The sequence below is a fragment of the Lissotriton vulgaris genome, chromosome 1_1 (assembly GCF_964263255.1).
Source record: "Lissotriton vulgaris chromosome 1_1, aLisVul1.2, whole genome shotgun sequence".
NCBI classification, from domain to species: Eukaryota; Metazoa; Chordata; class Amphibia; order Caudata; family Salamandridae; genus Lissotriton; species Lissotriton vulgaris.
Genome location: NC_141685.1, coordinates 1,126,907,537 through 1,126,928,276, shown reverse-complemented (window position 1 = coordinate 1,126,928,276; position 20,740 = coordinate 1,126,907,537). Strand labels below are relative to the sequence as shown.

At 46.1% G+C, this 20,740-nt stretch overlaps 1 protein-coding gene across 2 annotated transcripts in view; it reads right to left on the bottom strand.

The window, feature by feature from the left end:
- CCNT1 (cyclin T1) overlaps positions 1-18,458 on the bottom strand; it is a 74,921-nt gene extending 56,463 nt beyond the window's left edge. For both annotated transcript variants that reach the window (XM_086963750.1, XM_086963752.1), the window contains exons 1-4: positions 18,270-18,458; positions 8,511-8,592; positions 7,075-7,203; positions 1,031-1,091 (exon numbers count right to left, since the gene is read on the bottom strand). In XM_086963750.1, the coding sequence (XP_086819876.1) occupies positions 1,031-1,091; positions 7,075-7,203; positions 8,511-8,592; positions 18,270-18,412 (415 nt within the window). In that variant the 5' untranslated portion in view covers positions 18,413-18,458. The remainder of the gene's footprint in view (positions 1-1,030; positions 1,092-7,074; positions 7,204-8,510; positions 8,593-18,269) is intronic.
- Positions 18,459-20,740: the final 2,282 nt, after the last annotated feature.

The window sequence follows — 20,740 nt, the reverse complement described above, 5'->3', positions numbered from 1 at the left end:
ATCACATCTTAAGAAAAGCTTTTGTCTTGGGGATTTGGTAGCTTGAATCTCTAATCGTCATGTTTGAGAATAAATGCACCTCACAACAAAACAGCAAAAGAGGCACAAAGCAATCAGCTCTCTGTGAATAAACACATATCCCGCCTTAAAAGCGTGATTCCATAGCCATCTCCTGCGAGTGAACAACGGCCGATGCCATCCGCTCTCATTAAAAACGTGGAACTCATGAACTTGGGTGACTTAAACTGTCACCATTTAGAGAAAAACGCATCTCACACCACAGCAACACAGGAGTCTCGGGCTATCACCTTCACAGCGAATACTTTCATCTCATGCCTTGTTGGCTTAAGACCGTAAACATGAGCTACCAGCAAATAATTGGGTCTCTTTAGTTCAAGGCTCCCTGATGTACGTCTTGCCTGCAAATATGCGCACCTCACATCTCGAAAGCTCACGAATGCTTAAACATCATCTGTCATCACCCGATCCCATCATAAAGAATAGCAAGGTTGTGGAACCCAGGGAGAGGTGCACAGGAGAGTGCACGCTACAATCACAGCGCCATGGTCACAAAATACTATAAAACAAATACAGTTCAATGAAGATATGCTGTGTACTTTCACCCCCTTGCTTGGGCTCCACCCAGATTTGCAATTTATCATTTAAGAAGGACTTGTTTCACCCAGTGTCTGTTTCAAATGCTGGCCTCATCAGATACCCACCCACAACTCTGAAAGGGAAGTCCAAGCAAGGGAACATTTTTGCACATTCCCTGCGATCAGACAAAGCACCTAGCCAGGATATTAAAAAACAAACGTGAAACCTAATAAATGCACATCCAAATATAACTGTTATAGCATCAGTCAATAAACACATGAATTTAAAAAGCGTAAGATCAGTCGTGCTCTTGAAGAAGTGGCGTCTCTGCAGACCTGGCCCCTGGCTGTGGAGAAGAGTGCGTTAGATGCAGAGCACGGCAGACCCTAAGGGGCCACACCCAGAATAGAGCCCATCCGCTTTGAACACTTACCCAGGGTCTGCAGTATAATGCTCTCTAGCATGACCAGGTCTTGGGCTTGGAGCAGGTACGCCTGGGTTGAGAGGACAGGCAACGTTACTCACTGGGAGGTACTCCACGAAAAGCCTGCGCATTCCTCACAAAAGGGGGGAACCTCAATCCTGTACCAAGCACCCAGGAGCTATCCCTTCCCTCCCAGAAATATAAGCAGTCATTTCCTCCCCCCTTACAGAATGTCCACGCCCATTTGTTTTTGTTAGAATCCTCACCAAAATTGCCTTTTTTGGGCAGAGATGTTACTCTTCACATTTGAATTCCAAGGGACACTTTTGCTTCTGGGGGTAAGGATTGCAAGTCCTTTAAGTCTGAGGCGAGACAGGATGAAGTTTCCCCCTTTTGAAAGGGTTTGAATTAGACATGGGGCACAAGGAGGAGAGAAGGTGAAGTCCCGCAGGCGTGGGCCCTCTGGGTGCATTCCTTGACTATGGCTTGGGCTCTGCACCATCTCCCCTCCTTAGAAACCCCTCCACTCTTTCAATCACACCCCATGTTCTTGTCAGAAATGTGACAACCTCCATGCCCGGCACATATGGTAGCACAAGAACAGCACTCATGAAGGCCTCAAGTTCCTCTCACTTTCACAGGTGCTTGTGACACGGAGGCATTTCAAAGTAGCAGTTTACCAAGCCCAATAATACTGAAAGAAGACATCACCAGCAAAGAGATCAGAGGCACACATTGCGCTCATACTAAACATTTTTGGAAAGAGCGCATTTTGTCTGTGTAACAGGCCATTTCTATGTGAACTTCTCCAAGGGAAAGGGTGTGGGAGAGGGGTTGTCTCGGCGTGCTGGGTGGAGCAAATCTTTTGGAAACAGTGGGAACTGGGAATGACACCTGCTTCACGTGACGGACACCAATATTTTTATCCAAAGATCTTTCCTGCGCCTTCCAATTTGGGTCACCATTCTCCAAACCAGGAAGTAGCAGCAATTACGACTCAGAAGAGCCTTGGTACACTAGGGGTAATCTGTCACCTGACAGAAATAACCTTATTATTATAAAGTGTTGTAGGTGTCCACAGTTACAGGGTGGACAAACAGTGTGGGGGTGTTAATGGCTAGTGGGGCCTTGGAGTAAAGAATAAGTACTTACCTATAAGAAAAATATTGCAGTTTGATGACCTAGATGTCTATGCTTTGCAGTATCCTGCCATCTAGTGCGTGGAGCTGGAACTGTCCTTCAGCTTTTAAAGAAAAGAAAAGCTGGTGGGTGTCAACCCAATGGCACAAACCCATGTGTTGATCTGCATAATGCCACTTAATGCAGCACCAACTTTAGCTGTTTTCATGTTTAATCCTCACCTAGCAAACAGATCAGGCTTTGTAATCCGTTGGAAGGAGAGGGGGTTGAGGCAAGGCTCAATACATTTTCAAGAATGGCCTCTCCCATCTGTGCCTCTTGCCTTGCATGTGGATCATCAATGCAGCTTTAGCAGGCAAAAGGCAAAATGCACGTTCTAGGCCCCGAGTGGCTACACTGCATAATTCTTCTAATCATAAACTAACTAAAAATTACTCGAGTGCCTGCTCTCCTCTTTTTTTAATTTGCCTACGGTGTTCAACTGAAATACTTACTCAATAACATATAACAATGTCTAATACACCACACAATTCATCTAACACCCTACCCTGCCTGTAATATTCGGTTTCTGTGCATGTCAGATAACTTATCTCCCTTTATTCACTGTTGAAGTATACTGAAACGTTCTCCTGGCATCTAGAGTACACAGGTTTCTTTCCTCTAGTATTTGTAATTTAGAAAAAAATGCTGTTAAAGCAATTAAACCACTTTGCACTGAAATCTGTTACATCCTTGTATGTGATTTAAAGACTGTTGTAGAGTGTAGTAGATTTGTTAAAAGACATAGTCCACAATCCAACGACCCTCCTTCACATTACAGATATCAAAAAACATTGGTATAGTGGTGCTGTCAAGCACTTCAAAAGTGAAGTAACGCTGTTCTTCTACCAAAGATACATCCACCCTTTGGAGTTATAAATGTTTCCTGTTCAAACTGGTCAATTATGTTTTAAAACAAATTGATTTCCAGTGTTCCAAATTACCTCAAAAATAGGGACATGGTTTCCCGCCTACCGTATTCCTCCCTGGGGCTTTTGGACACTGGAGTGCGAACAGTGGTGGTTGGGTACAATCGGTACAGAAAGCTGGGGAAAACCGGGGCCTTAGACGTCTGCAGCAGCGAAGTTCCCCCTTTTGCGCACTGCAGTCTGCCATCACTGCTGCCTGGCAGCAGTTGTGGCAGACTGACGGCAAAACTGAATGTGGCGACTGGCTGTGAAAACTCAGGGCGGTTAGTCTCCAGTGTGAAAGTATGGATGGTCATAGTTGCTTAGGTTGGAGGGATGAGGCTGAGCATGCACGAAGGAGAACGTCTAGCGGAGAGCTATGGCTTAATCGGGATGTGCCTGGGAGTGAGACGGAGAAACAACTCTGGGGCATTATTGCGTTTTGTGTGACCTGCAGGAGAAATCTGAATGATTTGCTGATTCTGGGCATTGAAGCATTTCAAAATAGGTTACTTTGTGGGTAATTAAGGCCCGGATGCATGTTGCCTGATAAGTATGGACGATAAACATAGGAACAAGGAAGATGTTTAAAAGCACAAGGGGAAAGCACAGCGCAGAGGCAACAACACTTCATCTATGCTGGAGCCAGAGCTCACTCATGGAGAAAAAAAGCAGCTGCGCACTATTAACTCCTTCCACAGAAGTAGCAGAAAAGACAGCAAACAACAGAGAGCAGGTAATGTTGGAGACTGCAACATGGAGGATCTGAGGAACAGGGTAGCAGCCGTGGACAAGAAGCAAAAATCCACAAAGAGGTTGAAAAGCCTGGAAGCAGATGGGTACCTCATCTGAGACTGGGTCTGACCGGCAGATTTTTTAGAAAGAACAGGCTTTGGGACGTAAGCTGTTGGTGTGCATTTGAAATATTTACAATTCGTACAGGTTGGCTTGTTATGTCTGATTGCTGCACATCAACTGCCAGTGTATTCCTACAAACTTAATGTGGTATCCTCAACAAAACCTAATTTTAGAAATAGGCAACATTTACGTTTTTCATTAGGTTTACATCACAACCCAAAGGCATGAAACACCAGAAACTGTTGCTTTCACCGGAGCTAAGGACACTTGGATCCGCGGAGAAACTGAATGTATACTCTGGGGTATCAGTTAAATGTTATAGAAGGGGTGTCATTACATACGTGACTAATGCCAGTGATCATATTAGTCTGTCTTTTGAAATAAAATGTAAGGAGCAAGTCGACACCCAACCACTAAATAGCAGAATAATACAAAACATTTGTGATTTTTTAAACCGATGCCAGTCACAAAAGGGACAGCTGGCAGTTAAGAAGAAACCCATCAGAAAGAAAAGGATCAACTTGTCAGTGTCAGCTTTGTGGGGCTCATGTCAGTTATGGCAGTGCACAAGACCCTATTACAGAAGAAAAGGCGATACTCCCATTGAAGTAGTGTGGCTCACTGGTTAGAGGCGGCAGACCCGAGAGCAGAGGACGGCCCGGGACCAGGGTTCGATTCCCGGCGCGGCAGGTTTCTGGACCAGGGTCAGCGGACTCGATAATTCTCTCGCCTCGGTGCCCACTCTGATCAGCGATCACACTCGGCAACTCTGGGCATTAGCTTGCCTCATCTTCACTAACGGCCCCACCAGACCGCCGGGGATGCCTGGTCTCACCCTGGAGATACCCATTAAGGGACCTTCTCTCAGGGAAGCCAGGAAGGGTTTCGCAGCGGTCGAAGCGCCTTGGGACCCCACGGGTAAGTAGTGCTCTATATAAATGCCTATACATTTACATATACATTTATACATACATTGTGTTAGTGATGTGTGTATGGCAGACAGGGGAGTGTAGCTGCAGGCAGTATACTGCAAACCAAGAATGTCCATTTCTGCTCTTTTAGGGCCAGGGACAACGCAGATTTTGAAGCTGCTCAAGAGATAAAGTTAAAAATATTTAGCATTATGTTACTGGTATTGTGTAGTGAACATGTGGCCTCTTAGTAACTGTGGGCTGTACTGGTGTGCTTTGATGCATTCTTCTGGACTGTTGGAGTGTTCAATATTGCACAAGCTGGGCGGCCTCTCTCATTGGCTCAGGGAAGTGGTAGAGCTCAGATTTGGCATGCAGGTGTGTTCAGGAGCCCTTTATACCGTTAAGAAAGGGGCTGGCTGTACCAACTCTGATACAGTGAGTCAGCTGTGTAAAGCCAAAAATGCCAAAGAAAATTTTGTAACTACTACATATAGCTTTATGGCAATCAATGAAGTTTGTGTTTTAAAAAAAGAAAGAGGCTGGCTGTGGTAGAGTGGCAAGCCTAGAGCAGAGGTGTGGTATTGAGATCAACAGGATTCTAGATTAAGATGATAGCATGGTTTCCATTCTATCAAGCATTCTTCATGGATGAAGGGGTTGAAAGGGGAGTACGAAATGGCATGCTGTGCCTCAAGCAGGCAACTTGAAGGTATGTTGCAAGCTGAGAGGGGGTTGTTAAGGATCATTTGTAGTTGTCAGAAAAGACAGAACATGCAACCAAATACGACGACTAAATGGGTTGAAGTGCGTTCTGAAAAGTAAGTAGAACAGAGTGCAACTATGTGGCACTCAGCAGCAGCGAGGATCAAGCTGTGAAGCAGACAAGAATAAGGAAGAATATAGTGGACACAACCCTGTGGGGGGATGAAACAGTTTGGATGGTTCGATTTCTCAATCTCGTGTAGGGAAGTCGACGTGTTAAGACAGGGTGTTTAACTGTGTTGAAGTCTGGCAAGGATTGTAAGTGATGCAGCTTCCCCAGTGACTTGCATGTATTTTGAGGCTGGACCATTTAGAGGACAGAGCAGCAGCCAAGCCTATTGCTGGTCAAATGTCTATCGAAGCAGAATCAAATAAGTCTGGAGGTTTCAAGGAATTGGAGCTCCAGCCAGTTTAACGCCTAGTGGTCCTCTTTAACACTCTGGCCAGAAAACGGGGTTTGAAGACTGAAAGAATATTGAACAAAAGGAAATGTAAGGCAACATTTCATAATGTACCTTGACAGCATGGGATGAAATGTATAAGAATTCAGGACAAGGGGGAGCACTGAAACACTTTACCAAATAAGTGAGCATTTTGGAGAAATTCAGAATAACAGCCTTAAAGAAACAGGACAGGACTTCCCTGGTAAGAACATGGGGCTAGAGGACAGGGAATACCATGTGGAAAGTCCAAGTAATAGATGCGAGGGAGTCCCATCTCTGGTTAGAGGTAATGAAACCCTGGGAAAGCCAACATCTGGCAGGGGGACAGATCGACGGGGATGCCAGTTAAGGAAGATCAGCACATTATCCCCACCCAACATGGCATGGCCCACTTATAAGACGAGGCAAATGAGCATGGAGAACTTAACTCTGAAGAATCGTTTCTTGTCAGGAAAAAAGAACAGCCAACTCTTAAGTATGAAGAGGGCTTAGTGTCAGATTACTTAAATGTCTCTCTGGTTGCTGACACAAAGAACTTCCCCCGTGAAGATTAAAGAGAATGAACAAAAAGGTGATATTTGGATGTAGCCACCATGATTCAAAAAAGGGAAGAATGTTTTCTTGCAGATGGGGTCTGCAAACCGGATTACTTGTCATTTCAGGAAACGCACAAGAGATTTTCAATACTTTATGAGGATACTGGTTGCCAACAAAAGGAGCAGCTATCATCACAGTGGACTTTGATTTATTGTTAATGGCCAATGTAAAGAGGCATACGAATGGCGGACTATTCACAGAACTCATGCGATGGACATTCACACCCACAGTCTTTGCAGTCATGAGAAATTGAGGGAGGAGGGGTATCAGAACAAATAAGGTACAATAGTGAAAACAATTTAGTAGTCCTCAGGGCAAAAGCGGCACTTCCAGCCAGAGCTGAACCAGAGCGGGGAGGGGGAGAGAGGGGGCAATGCTGAGCCTCTACTTACCTCGCTCCTGGTGTCAGGAGGGGATTCTTGAGGGGTGAGGCACGCGTGTGCAACCTTGATTACATGTTCCAGCTTCCGGGGCTGCTCCTCCACCTTTGCTGCCAGAAAGAGGGCTGCAGGCGCCACGGACTTGGGAAGAAAAATGGTTAAACAAAGAGGTAGATGAGAAAACAGCTTAATTTACAGGTGCTCTGTTTATGAGGGCTGCTAAAGTGGACTGTATTCACGGAGCTGGGCACTGCCAGAGGCAACCCGCCAAATAGGGAGACAGTGGTTGCCAGGGTGAACTCAAAATACAAAAAGCCAGCAGCAAGGGGGCCACTTTCCTTATAGAGACCCAATGTTTTATAGGGAGCAGGTAGCTACCAGATGTGCACTTTTTCTATGGAGCTTGCAGTTGCCCGAAGTTTCATATATGGAAAGCAAAGTGCAACCAAACATTAACTCTTTGCATAAGGAGTTGGCACCAGCCAAAGGTACAAGGGTCTGTAAGATGTACTGTTCATGGCAGCACTATTGTAAGGAACTGGCAGCTACCCAAGGTGATTTATTTATGAGATGCCAGAAACTGCCAGCGGTGAACTCTTTAGATACAGATCTACAACTTACCAGATGTACCGTTTAAAGTGGCTGAGAGAGCTACAGTGCACATTTTAGCATGCCCATGGTGGTCGAAAATGCTACTTTCTTTATAGAGACCAACAGGTTCAGAGACTGGCAAATGTTGTGTTTATAGGAGGCACCGTCCTGCTGAGGTAATCAGTTTATAAAGCGACACCTGTAAAACCTGCAACTGCTAGGATTGCTATTCACAGGCCAGTGGCTGCCAGAAGGGCACTTTTCATTAGAGCCCAGAAACAAACAAGTGCAGCAGAGCTCTTGACACTATTTTCTTCAGACAAACGGGTTAATGCAATAAGACGATACAGACATAAGAACATGCAGAATTAAACAATAATATAATACTTTCATAGAAGGGATATTCTTGAATTCTCTAAACAAAGCATCCACAGGTTGCCGATACTTCTTGCTAAACACATCTATCACGAGTTGAAAGAGGTTCCTTTTCAGCTGTTTATAAACTTTCTTGTCCCTGAGACCAAACTTGCAGGAAAAGTTTGGTAAGTTGGCCAGCACGCAGATACTAAACCAAAGTACACATAAAACCACATCCCTCATGACTCACCCAAAATCACACTCAGGAATGATTAGTCTGATTGTGCCTAATAAAAACAAACAGGAGTCCTTGGCAAGGGCTACATCTACATTTTAGTATAGAATTTCTCAAAACAGCAAATAGGTACTTCTGAGTAAAGGCACACAAACAGTACCTTCTTTTTGCAGCACTCTAGGAGGTGTGTCAAACAAGTGTCCCAACCTAGAACCCCACAGAAGAATGTGCCACACATGAGATAGTACTAAAGAATCAAACTTACATTTCTGTGGAAGCGAGTAAAGGACTGCACCATGAAGAAGCGATGCATGTATACGATGGCAGTGTTGATCGTCAGCTGAGAGCTAGTGGCAACAATTAAGGTTAAATTCAAGGTAAAGAAACCAGCAGAAGAACATGTCAATGGGAAGTAAGATTGAAGCGCAAACACCAGACGTGCAGTGATTGACTAAAGGATCTCACTTTGTGGTTGTCAATAGTGAACCAAAACGGCCACTTTTGGAGTGTGTGCCTGCTGCTCCATGGTGCAATAAATCAAACTTTCAAAACAGAACTGCCTCCCTCTAACTATTGCCTAAGGAGAAAAGTTCGGCAACACGTTTCTGTTTAATAACCTAAAACCTACTACTGACTCAAACAGATGTTCCACTGAGCCTAAAAACTATGTGTACTATTAACATTTCATTGTGATCACCTACACAAGATGTTAGCTAAAAAAATACGTTTAACAATGCAGACACTACCTTCAGCTCTAACAAGCACAAAAAAGCCTTGGCCACCATTTACACTGAGGCTTCCACGAACTGGACTTGACCAAAAGGCAAGATTTTACCAGAAGACAGCTGTAGGTTGACTTTGACACTCAAAAACTACTCTGCACTAGAATACGCTCTGACCACTCCAGTTTGCTTCGAGAAATCCACAAACTCCAAACATAGCTCCGACACTAACCACCTGAAGTGCATCCTGCTCAACACCCGCTCAGTCCACAAACACGCCATTGAACTTTGGAACCTTCTCGACACCACATCACCGGACGTCGCCTTCCTTACAGAAACCTGGATGAATGCATCATCAACTCCCGACATCGCCATAGCCATCCCGGATGGCTACAAGATCATTCGAAAGGACCGCACCATCCAAACAGGAGGAGGCATCACCATCGTACATAAGAATTCCATCTGCATCACGACCAGCTCAGACGATCACCTCGCAGCCGCCGAACACCTTCACTTCCAGATCCACACCGACCCCAAAACCACACTCCGAGGCACCCTCCTCTACAGACCGCCAGGACCCCGCCCTCAATTCAGCGAAGACATCACTGACTTCATCAGCCCACACGCCCTCTCATCTGAGGACTACATTCTACTGGGAGACCTCAACTTCCACCTGGAAAAGAAAAATGACAGCAACACCACCACCCTCCTGGACAACTTGGCCAATCTCGGACTAACACAACTTGTTGACACCCCCACCCACTATGCCGGGCACACGCTCGACCCAATTTTCACCTCCCGCAAGCACATCTCCTTCAACCACACCACAGCTCTCCATTGGACGGATCACAGCTGCGTTCACGTCAACTACAAAAAGACCACGACCCACAACCTCCCACAACCAATTCCCCGAAGAAACTGGAACAAAATTACCACCGACCAGCTCCTCACTTCGCTCCACAAAAACCCTCCTGCCAAATCATCGGACCCAAACCAGGCTGCCACCAAGCTCACACAATGGATCACCCACAGCGCCGACGAACTAGCACCCTTGAAAAACCATCAAATAAGGCAAAGTAACAAAAAAGCCCCCTGGTTCAACAATGACCTTAAGACATCCAAGAAGTTCTGTCGTACCCTCGAGAAAGCCTGGAGAAAAAACCCAACCAATGACAACCTGACCACCTTCAAGAACGCCACCCGCAAACACCACCAACTGATCCGATCCACCAAGAAATCAGCATTCAAAGATCGACTTGACAACAACGCCCACAACAGCAAGGAACTATTCAACATCGTCAAAGAATTTACCAACCCCACCGCCGGTACCAACAACATCACCCCATCCCAAGACCTCTGCGACTCCCTAGCCTCTTTCTTCCACAACAAAATCGCCGACATACATAACAGCTTTGAAAACCAATCAGGAGACCAGTCCACTCCACCCACCCCTGAACCAAATCCCCCCTCTAACAACCTTTGCGCCTGGAACCCAATCACCACTGAAGACACCATCCGCCTGATGAACACCATCCACTCAAGATCGCCTACCGACCCATGTCCCCACCACATTTTCAACAAAGCAAACTCCATCATCGCACCCCATCTCCAAGACGTCATCAACTGCTCCCTCAACTCTGCTACCTTCCCGGAAAGCTGGAAACACGCCGAACTCAGTGCCCTTCTGAAAAAACCCACAGCAGACCCCACTGAACTTAAGAACTACCATCCCATCTCGCTCCTCCCATTCCCTGCCAAAGTCATAGAGAAAGCCGTCAACAATCAGCTAGCCGCCTTCCTCGAATCCAACAAATCCCTCGACCCCTCACACTCCGGCTTCCGAGCCAAACACAGCACCGAAACCGCACTCATCGCAGCAACAGACGACATTCGAACACTTCTGGACAACGGGGAAACAGTTGCCCTCATCCTACTTGACCTCTCCGCAGCCTTCGACACAGTCTGTCATAGCACCCTCATACAACGCCTCAGCAACGTCGGAATACAAGGAAAAGCATTGGACTGGATCATCTCGTTCGTCGCCGGAAGAACACAGAGTCCGCCTCCCCCCTTTTAGATCAGAATCCACCGAAGTCATCTGCGGCGTACCCCAAGGATCATCGCTCAGCCCCACCCTCTTTAACGTATACATGAGTCCCCTCGCATCCATCGCGCGCCAACACAACCTCAACATCATCACCTACGCCGACGACACCCAGCTGATCTTCTCCCTCACCAAAGGCCCAAACACCGCCAAAACCAACTTACACGAAGGAATGAAAGATGTCGCCAAGTGGATGAAGGACAGCCGTCTTAAACTGAACTCGGACAAAACGGAAGTCCTAATCTTAGGCTCATCCCCCTCTGCTTGGGACGACTCATGGTGGCCACCGGCCCTGGGAAACGCACCCAAACCAACGGACCACGCACGTAACCTGGGCTTCATCCTGGACTCCTCCCTCTCGATGACCAGACAAGTCAATGCAGTTTCCTCATCATGCTTCAACATCCTACGCATGCTCAAAAAAATATTCCGCTGGATACCCACCGAAACAAGAAATACGGTCACCCATGCACTAGTCACAAGCCGACTGGATTACGGCAACACCCTTTACGCCGGAACCCCTGCCAAACTACAGAAAAAACTCCAACGCATCCAAAACGCCTCAGCCAGACTCATACTAGACATCCCCCGCTGTTTGACACTGTGTCACATGATATCATGACCTCCAGACTAATTGACATCAGTCTGGGAGGCAAGGCGCTGGCCTGGTTAAGGAGTTTTTTCACCAATCGCACTCAGAGAGTCATACTGGGTCCTTACCAGTCAGAGGAGGTTGAGATCTCAAAGGGGGTGCCACAGGGCTCCTGCTTGAGCCCAACGCTTTTCAACATCTACGTGGCACCCCTAGCTAACATCATGAGATCTCATGGGTTTATCCCTGTATCGTATGCAGACGATACTCAACTCCTCTTTCCGTTTAAAATCATGACTCTTGAGGTACGTAACTCCTTTGCACGGGGAATGAAAGAGGTGGCACATTGGATGGCAGCAAATTTCCTTCAGTGTAACGTCTCTAAGACTGAGGTCATGCTCTTTGGGGAAGCCAAACGATTATGGACTCCTGACTGGTGGCCTCAAGATCTAGGCCCAGTCCCTGTACCCAGTGTGGTAGTGAAAGACCTAGGAGTTAAGCTGGATCAGGAGCTTGCCCTTAAACATCATGCTAATCAAGTAGTAAGCTCCTGTTTCCATGTTATTGGCCTTCTCCGACGGGTATTTCCCCTGTTACCTGATACCACCAGGAAAACACTAATTCAGTCGCTCGTGCTGAGCAGACTGGATTATTGTAACGGTTTGTTGCTAGCCGCCAATGAGGGGGTCATTGCCAGACTACAAGTCGTGCAAAATACAGCTGCACGGCTTGTTTTCAATGCCCCGGCCCGCACTCCCTCAATTCCACTATTAAATAAACTCCACTGGCTTACGGTGAAACAGAGGGTGTTGTTTAAAACGTGCTGTACGATCCATAAATGCCTTACTGGTAAAGGTCCTGACTATCTAACTAAAAAGTTCATTCCCTACACCCCCGGAAGGTCTCTGAGATCTGGAGATCAAGAATTGCTATGTGTCCCTAGGTTTTGGAAGTCCAGACAAGGGGGAAGGGCTTTGTCAGTAGCTGGTCCAAAGCTCTGGAATGATCTCCCCTATGACATCAGAGTTTGTAAGGAACATTTTCCTTTTAGGAAAAAACTAAAAACGTTCCTGTTTAATTACTAATTCTGATAGGGCAATTGTTATACATCAGACAGGGCTTTTGTTCACAGATGTTGCCAAAGGCGCGGAGATACTCCTCAGGGAGTCGAGTTCCTAGCGCGGTATAAGTCTGTAAATAAAATAAATAAATAAATGCTCACATTTCCTGTCACCTGAAAGACCTCCACTGGCTCCCCGTCAACAAGAGGATAACGTTCCGACTCCTCACCCACGCACACAAATCCCTCTACGGCCTAGGACCCGAATGCCTAAAGATGCGCCTGTCCTTTTACTCCCGCCAACTTCGTTCGTCCAATCAGGCCCTCGCTGCTATTCCGCGCATCAACAGATCCACCATGGGGGGAAGATCCTTCTCCTACTTAGCGGCCAAAACCTGGAATTCTCTCCCCACCCACCTTCGCCTTACACAGAACCACCGCTCCTTCAGAAAGCAACTTAAAACTTGGATATTCGATAAATAGTACCCCCCTCCCCTCCCTCAAGCGCCTTGAGACCCTCTGGGTGAGTAGTGCGCTATACAAATCTCTGAACTTGAACTTAAGGTCAAATGAAAACAAAGACCGTAACTATGTAAGAGGGACCATGTCTTTAAGCCAGAAAAAGATGTTCCACTCATGGTCAATTGATGTTCAGATCGAATCAACAGAGATAAAATACTACATCTAAGATTAATCAAAGAAAAAAAGCAGTATCGTTCAACAATTGGAGAAAATGGTCGACCACCAAAGTTAAACTAATAAAAACTCCTTTCAATTAAAATCAACCAGGGTACAAGCCTTTGTCTATGGTTTTTTTTAACTTCATTTTTAGATTTTTAACCCGTTTACAGTGGTGCAAATTCCACTGCGGTGCGGGCGTTCCATTAGGTGGGCGGGCCGCGTCGGCCAATGTGCGCAGCACCAGGGAGGTAGTGCTCGCGTTGGCCGCCGACACGAGCACGGAACAGGTTAAATACAAAAGAAGTGTATATGCATATTTGTTCACTTGTGAATTGTCATGATAAATCAATACCCGCTGCACAAATACTGTCAAGGTCTTATTCGCCAGGTAGGTGAAAACTGCAACATCAGAATAACATTTTTAAACATGAGAGACCCTCACAGACACTCTCCCGCCCGTTCAGAAACCCCAGCAGTAGTGTCATACATTTAATTGCGTGACTTATATCTGGATAGGTCATGTCCACCTGTCATGCAATAAGGCGATAGGCAATGCAAGGATAGGTTTACCCCACTTCCTCCGGAACTATGCCCTGTTCCAGCTGGGAGACGGATGCCTGGCGTATGCTCTTTGTCTATGGTTAACGACTTAAAGAGCCACAAAGCCTGGAACCAAAAAAGAAACGTATAACACTAAACACAGACTAAAATGAAGCGAGAAAGAGACCCCAACCACCAGAGGTCAACTGTGAAAAATAACTGTTGCTAAAAACCTTGAAAAAATGTCATTTTTTAAGCCTCCTCTGCCCACGCCATAAAAAGGCAACTGAGGAAAAGACCAGTCTCAAAGTTTCAACCGAGGAAAAAAGGACTGTGAAACAAGCTCAACTGAAAACAAAGTATCTGTACTTAAGGCCAATTGAAAAAACATAGTTGGGCACAGCTAGCAAAAGCTAGTAAAAACCACAAGTGTGCTTTTAACAATGACTTGCTTCACTCAACAATCTTGCTTTTTAACCAGGATCCAGATTTGATTTGTCGAAGAATTTGTTACACTCTATCAGCTTCACAATGAGCATTCATGTTTCTAACAGCCTCCGGTGGACCACTGAACCAACACTAACAACCAAGTCACTGAATGCAGCATTAGGAGTCTTCTAAGTGGTGTGTATACACCCTAGGTGAAGGAAAACTAGTCACAGGTCAATGATCACGCTGCCATGGTGATCTGTCCTTGGTCACGAACTCACGTCGACCTTTCTCTTACAATGTGCATTGTGGTGCAGCATGCAAGTTAGGTTTTGTACAGTTGGAAGTAGTTGAGTCTACTAAAAGTCAACTCCTGCGACCCGAGACTAATGGCAACTGAGAAAAAATGTCCGCCATGAAAACAAAGCCTTTAGTGAATGGTCAACATGTTAAATATTTTACTACAGGAACAGAAAATATATATATCTCTGGGTGCCAGTGACAAACCAATGCTGAAATGTCTAAATGTAAACCTCATCACCTCCCAGACAGGCCAAACTACACAGAAATGTGTAAGACATGCACTAGGAAAACATGTTTCGGAGTTGCTGAAAATGGTAGTGATTTGTCACCTTGTCATGGAAAAAGAGGGCTCTCTAAATAGTACATGGTAAAGGTTTGAATCAAAGTAAGAAACTTAGGAGGATATTTACAAGGAAGTGGCAGAGAGAGGCGTTAGCACAAGGCAGCACACATGGAACAAGAAAAAATAATGCACTTCTCCTAGTTACACAAGCCCAGGTTTTCCCTGGTCTTAATTTTAGTGCTGTCTTTTATGTATGCCACCCTTGTACATAGGGGGAGGCGTCAAAAAACAATGAGTGTTGCGGTGGAACGTCCACCGCAACACCCACTGCCCACCCCTTTCACACTAACCATAGTGTGAAAGGGGGGGCCTTATTTACAAGTCAGTGTTAAGCCATGTTAAGTGGCTTAACTCTGCCTTGTAAATAAGGCTAAGCCCCTATCGCCACCACAACGTCGGTAAAAGTGACGTTGTGGTGGCGATAGGGGCTTGTACATATGCCCCCTAGTTTGAAGAGTAATGCTGCCCATGCAAATGGCAGTTCGTTTAAAAAGAAAATATTTCAATTTGTTTTCATTTCTCAAATGTTTTACAACTACTTAAGTGTGCTGTGAACTACCCTAGTCATAATCCAGTAAAACAGCTAATCTCATCACTCCCTACATCTTCATTCTGTGCCATAACGCTCAACAATTAATTCAATCGCATAACTTACCCATCCTGCTACGCATCTTCACACTCAAACTGTAATGCTAATCACATCACTTACCATATCCCAACATTGAAAGAGACCCCCATCTACAGCCTCAGATCTTTACTAATCCTTACCTCCAAATCCAACTCTAAACTTTTACCAATGTTAACCCAATTTAGGTTTATATTTTCGAACTTTTGGCTAACACCTGGGGCATCTGTACAAGCCCCTATCGCCATCACAATGTCACTTTCAGTGACATTGTGGTGGCAATAGGGGCCTCGCTCTATTCACAAGGCAGCGTTAAGCCACTTAACGTGGCTTAAAGCTACCCTGTAAATAAGGCCCTCTTTCACACTATGCTCAGCGTGAAACAAGTGGGCAGTGGGTTTTGCGGTGGCGTTCCACAGCAACACCCATTGTTTTTTACGCTGCCCCATTTACAAGGGCAGCGTAAATAGGAGGCAGCGCAAAAATTAAGACCAGGAAAAACCTGGTCTTAAGTTGGCAAAACGAGGAAAATCCTTTATTTCTCATCCGTTATTGCTTTTTCCATTTGTGCTGCCTTGCAGCATGGAAAACGCAAAACGCCTTAGATTGTTTATGTGTTGGCAGGTGACCCATACTGCACATAAACAATCATTTAAAAAAAATTACATTTTGTAACTTCCATGTGTGTTGTATTAAGCTGCCCACAGAAGTGAAAAATGGCATTTCAGGATTGTTTATGTGCAGGAAGGGACACCTTCCTACACAAACAATCCTCCCCCTGCAAGCAGACAACCTTGCACTATAGTGGGATGCCTGTGTTGGCGCTACACCGCTAAGTGTAGCACCAGCGCAGGTGGAAACGTAAGGCTGTACCATATCCTTGTAAATATGGTGCAGCCATGCGTTTCTGAAGTGGCGGAGTGAGCCGTTATGCCACGACGGCTAACGCCTCCCTCCGCCTCTTCCATGTACATATACCCCCTCGTTTTTTCAAATTTGTAAGTACTGACATTCGTTTTTGTAACTAATTTATTCCAACTTTACAGTAAATACCAGTGATGACATGCATGTGACACTCAAATATTATGACCTGAATGTAAACATGTTTTTCTATTTACATTAAGTGGTGTATCCAACCATTCACTGCATTCAAGATATGTACTGCATGCAAAGCACTGTTTATCCGTGCCGCTCTTAATTTAAATACTTATTGCACTGCTCTTCGATACTCACTGAACAAGCCTACACGAAAGGGAAAACCGGCAAAAACTGTGGAGCAGAGTTCTTGCTGATTGGTTTACCCACCACTGAAAACAATATCGAACCAATTCTAAAGATTGCTACCAGCAGAGAAATATCATCTAATTCAAGGTCCCCACTCCCATCCTCTTTTAATTGATGCACCCACCACTGGCGTTCCTATCCCAACCGAAACACCCTCACTGGATACATATTTAACCGCCTCGATTTATGGTACTGAAAAACGATGTTTGTAATGGGGTGTTTCCTTTTACAAATTGATGCATTATGGGAGCTTTAATATTGGTTTGATTACTGTTGGAAAATACAGCAGATGATTACAGAAAAGCACAGGACTCGAAACATAGCCTTCTAATACGAAGCGGGGCGGCAGCCCGATGCAATAAGCATGTCCTACTTTAGACAACAAGTGAACGTTGCTTTATGTGTAAAACACCGACATATTTGGCGTGGTGCCTTTTGCCTCATCGCGTTACATTGCGTGCGACAATGAGCATCAATCCGTTCGCGGCAGAATAAAAACACTGGACACTAGTTGATAAAAAATTGTATTAAGATGAGTGACCATACGCGCTGTATTAAACAAACGGGCTGTTTTATTTTTATTCTTCACTGCATGCACAGTTAGACAGCACAAGGTCCGCTGGGCTCAAGAGAGGGTACGAGGCACCAATGTGTTGATCTTATACATTATGATCGATGATGCGGGTTAAGTGCTACCACAAACTCAACAGCAGTTAGAAAGAGTGATTGAGTGAATAGCTTTACAAGTACTGGGAGAATAGGTAGGGTTTACCTGCAGCCCGGTCCCTGTACTAGTTGTGTCTGCGTCATGATGTGGTTGGGCCGTTTATATAAGAGCCTTAGGAATTTGCCGGTATATAATTTAGTTTAGAAGCATTAGCTAGTACAGATGGCAAGGGTACAGGATATGAAGTGGTAGTTGGGACGCGCCCGGGTGCTGGGCATTAGTCGATGGAGCGGAAAGTTGATCAGAAGTGGTTATGATTGAATGCACAGCAGAAACCCCTAAAGATGGAGGAAGGAGAGTAGACCCTGCTGGTAAAAGATTAGTTTAGGAGGTTGTTCACGATGATAATGGCAGACATGTGGTATTCAACAAAGTACTATCGGATGGGGCGGTTTGTGGCAGCAGCGGAGGAGGAAAGGGCCCACCTGCTGGCGGGCGTGCGAGATGACAAGAAACGATGTTGAGTTGGGGGAACAGTACTAAGAACAGTGGCGTAAACTCTGAATATGTAGTAGCAGGTACGAACAAGTCGTAACAGGGTCATCCATGTGGTGAGAAGACTCGTGGGGTGAATATGGCCCTGGTGCGGGCCCAGTAGGTCCCCTGAAGGATACACGTTGAGCCGCTGGCCCATGTCCTGCAGTAAATTGGCAGCCTGCTGCCGGTAGCCCAGCTCTTTATCAGCGTCGAGCCCTGCTCGGCGGGACGGGCTCTGTTGTAGCTGCTCCCGGCTGTAATACCAACGGCTACCCTCCATCTTGAAACCGGAGCACAGCGCATGCCCACATCGCGCACGCCTGGGCACTTCCGGCTCAGAGCGGAAAGCATCTACTACCGTTTCCGGCCCAAAGAGAACGGCATGCGTGTTTACTTCCGTCTTGGAGGGCCTCTTTGGAGGACCTTTTTGACGGACCTCTTCCGGCGCAGGAACAGATGATGTAAACACCGTTTGAACGCGCACATTAGCGTCTTCTCTGAAGGCCACTTCCTGAAGCCGGTGGTTAGTCCTATTCTCAGTTTTTTTTTTACAAAACGAAAAGACATAGCATTGTAGTGAGGAAGACGCGGAGTCTCTTGAACGGGATCAATAATTTATTTGAGAAGCCGTAATAAACTGCGATCTTCCTCTCGCAAGTCAAGCTCAACTGGCGAGAGTAGAATGAAACATTTTCTAGCTTATGCGTTAATAATTTTCAGTTAAATTAAGGAAATGGAAGCGAGGGTTATGATTCTCGTTTCTTTACTAAAAAATTTCAGCAGCCAATCACATTAAAATAAATTAAAAACTACATTACCCATGTTTCCATCTACCTCCCACATCACATGCTCCAATAATATGAGAGTCACTCGTATACATATAGAAGCCACCATTTTGTGTTCTCTTTTTAAGATAAGACCATAAGTACAGAATATTCCAGCTTTATTCATAACAAGTTCAAAGGTAAAAGCAAAAAATTGCAGCAACAATACTACAACTCACATGAACCACAGGGAGTAACCATGGTCACCAATAGTCCAATCCAGTAACAGTTTGATAGTCTATATACATACATGCCAACATTTCAGAAGAGCAAAGTGGGAGATTTTTTTTAAAAAATCGGGAGAATGGGTCCTTGAATCGGGTTACTGGCATGTATGGGCTTTGGAAGTGGCTGCTGCAGGATCAGACATTTCAAACGCAAATGCACATTCTTTTTCTTACCTTTCCGAAGCATGGAGCGCTATGGCAGGCAGAGAAAGGGAGATGCAAGTGTTGAACACTACCTGGCCTGGCACGTTGCTGGCAGTGCATTCACCTCCCACCCCCCCACCCCCACCCCGCCCGCCCCTGAAACAGGGCACACACACAGCCGCCCGAGTGCTTCACAGGTCTTTAAAAGACTATGCGCTTGTTAATGAGGCTTAATTGGTTTTTCACCCCTCCTAGCCCCTGCATCGCCCTTATGATATTTTCTGGAAGAATTAGCACGTTACACAATACCAAGCCCTGTCAGCTGAAACCCCTGAGGAATCGGGTTTTTGCTTGCAGGAATCGGGAGGCGGGAGACTAGCCCTGAAATCGGTAGTCTCACGCCTGAATCGGGAGGGTTGGCATGTCTGTATGTAAGACAGAACATGCTGTAGTCCTTCCTCTTTTTTCTCTGCTACTACGTCAGTTAAGTCACCTTTCCATTCCTTCTTGACTACTGTTAGTGGGGCATTCTGGCATAGTGTTGCTTATTTTGAAATATACTATTGGAGTGTTTTTTTGATATCTCGTTAGCGAGCTCTCGCATCTCTTTTCAGGCTGTAGTTTGGACTCCCGCGCGGCAGGCAAACAACCTGAGCACGTCTCCCTGTTACCGCTTGGGTTCGCTAGGTGATACTGTTTCGCGCTTCCCAGCACATTCCTCGCGCTGCAGAGCAGCTCTGTCAGCGCTCCAGCGGACACGTAGCGCTTAGAGAGGTAGAGCGGTCTCCCGCTGTGTGCCTCCTCGCCTGACACCGCAGAGGCAGTAAGACTGCAGGGTCTGACCCAGTACTCATTATTGTGTGGTGAATCACCGCAGGTGCGGCACGAGTGGTAGGAGTGCCACCTTGAAAGTCATTTTCTGCCCTATCGGGGCTGCCCTTTAGAACTCACTCAGTGCGTACTGGTGCTCTCACCCTTAAACAAAATGCAGTCCCAAAGGGACCATGACTATTCACCCTTATGTGCCTTTGAGGAGGTTTGGCCCCACCAGCGACACCTTCCTGCAGAGGTGGACGTGCTTACACAGGCTATACAGTGATTCCCAAAATGTGCGCCGTGGCAACCTGGTGCGCCGTAATGAGGTGCCAGAGGCGCCGCGGGCACGCTGTGGGAAATTGCTACCAACGGCCCTCAGCCGTCCGTCATTCGGCGGGCATGGCTTGGACACAGTTTAATGCTGTGTAACTTGTGGTTGGAGGCAAGGGCGCAAATAAAGCCAAATTTCGGTGGGGGCCAACTTGATTGTTGCCACAGCCCGCAGTGGTTCAGGCCTGAGCCCGTCTAAAGCCCCATGCCAATGTGTATTGCAGGCTTTCATGTTACACCACAGTCCACTCACGGGTGGAGCGGCGG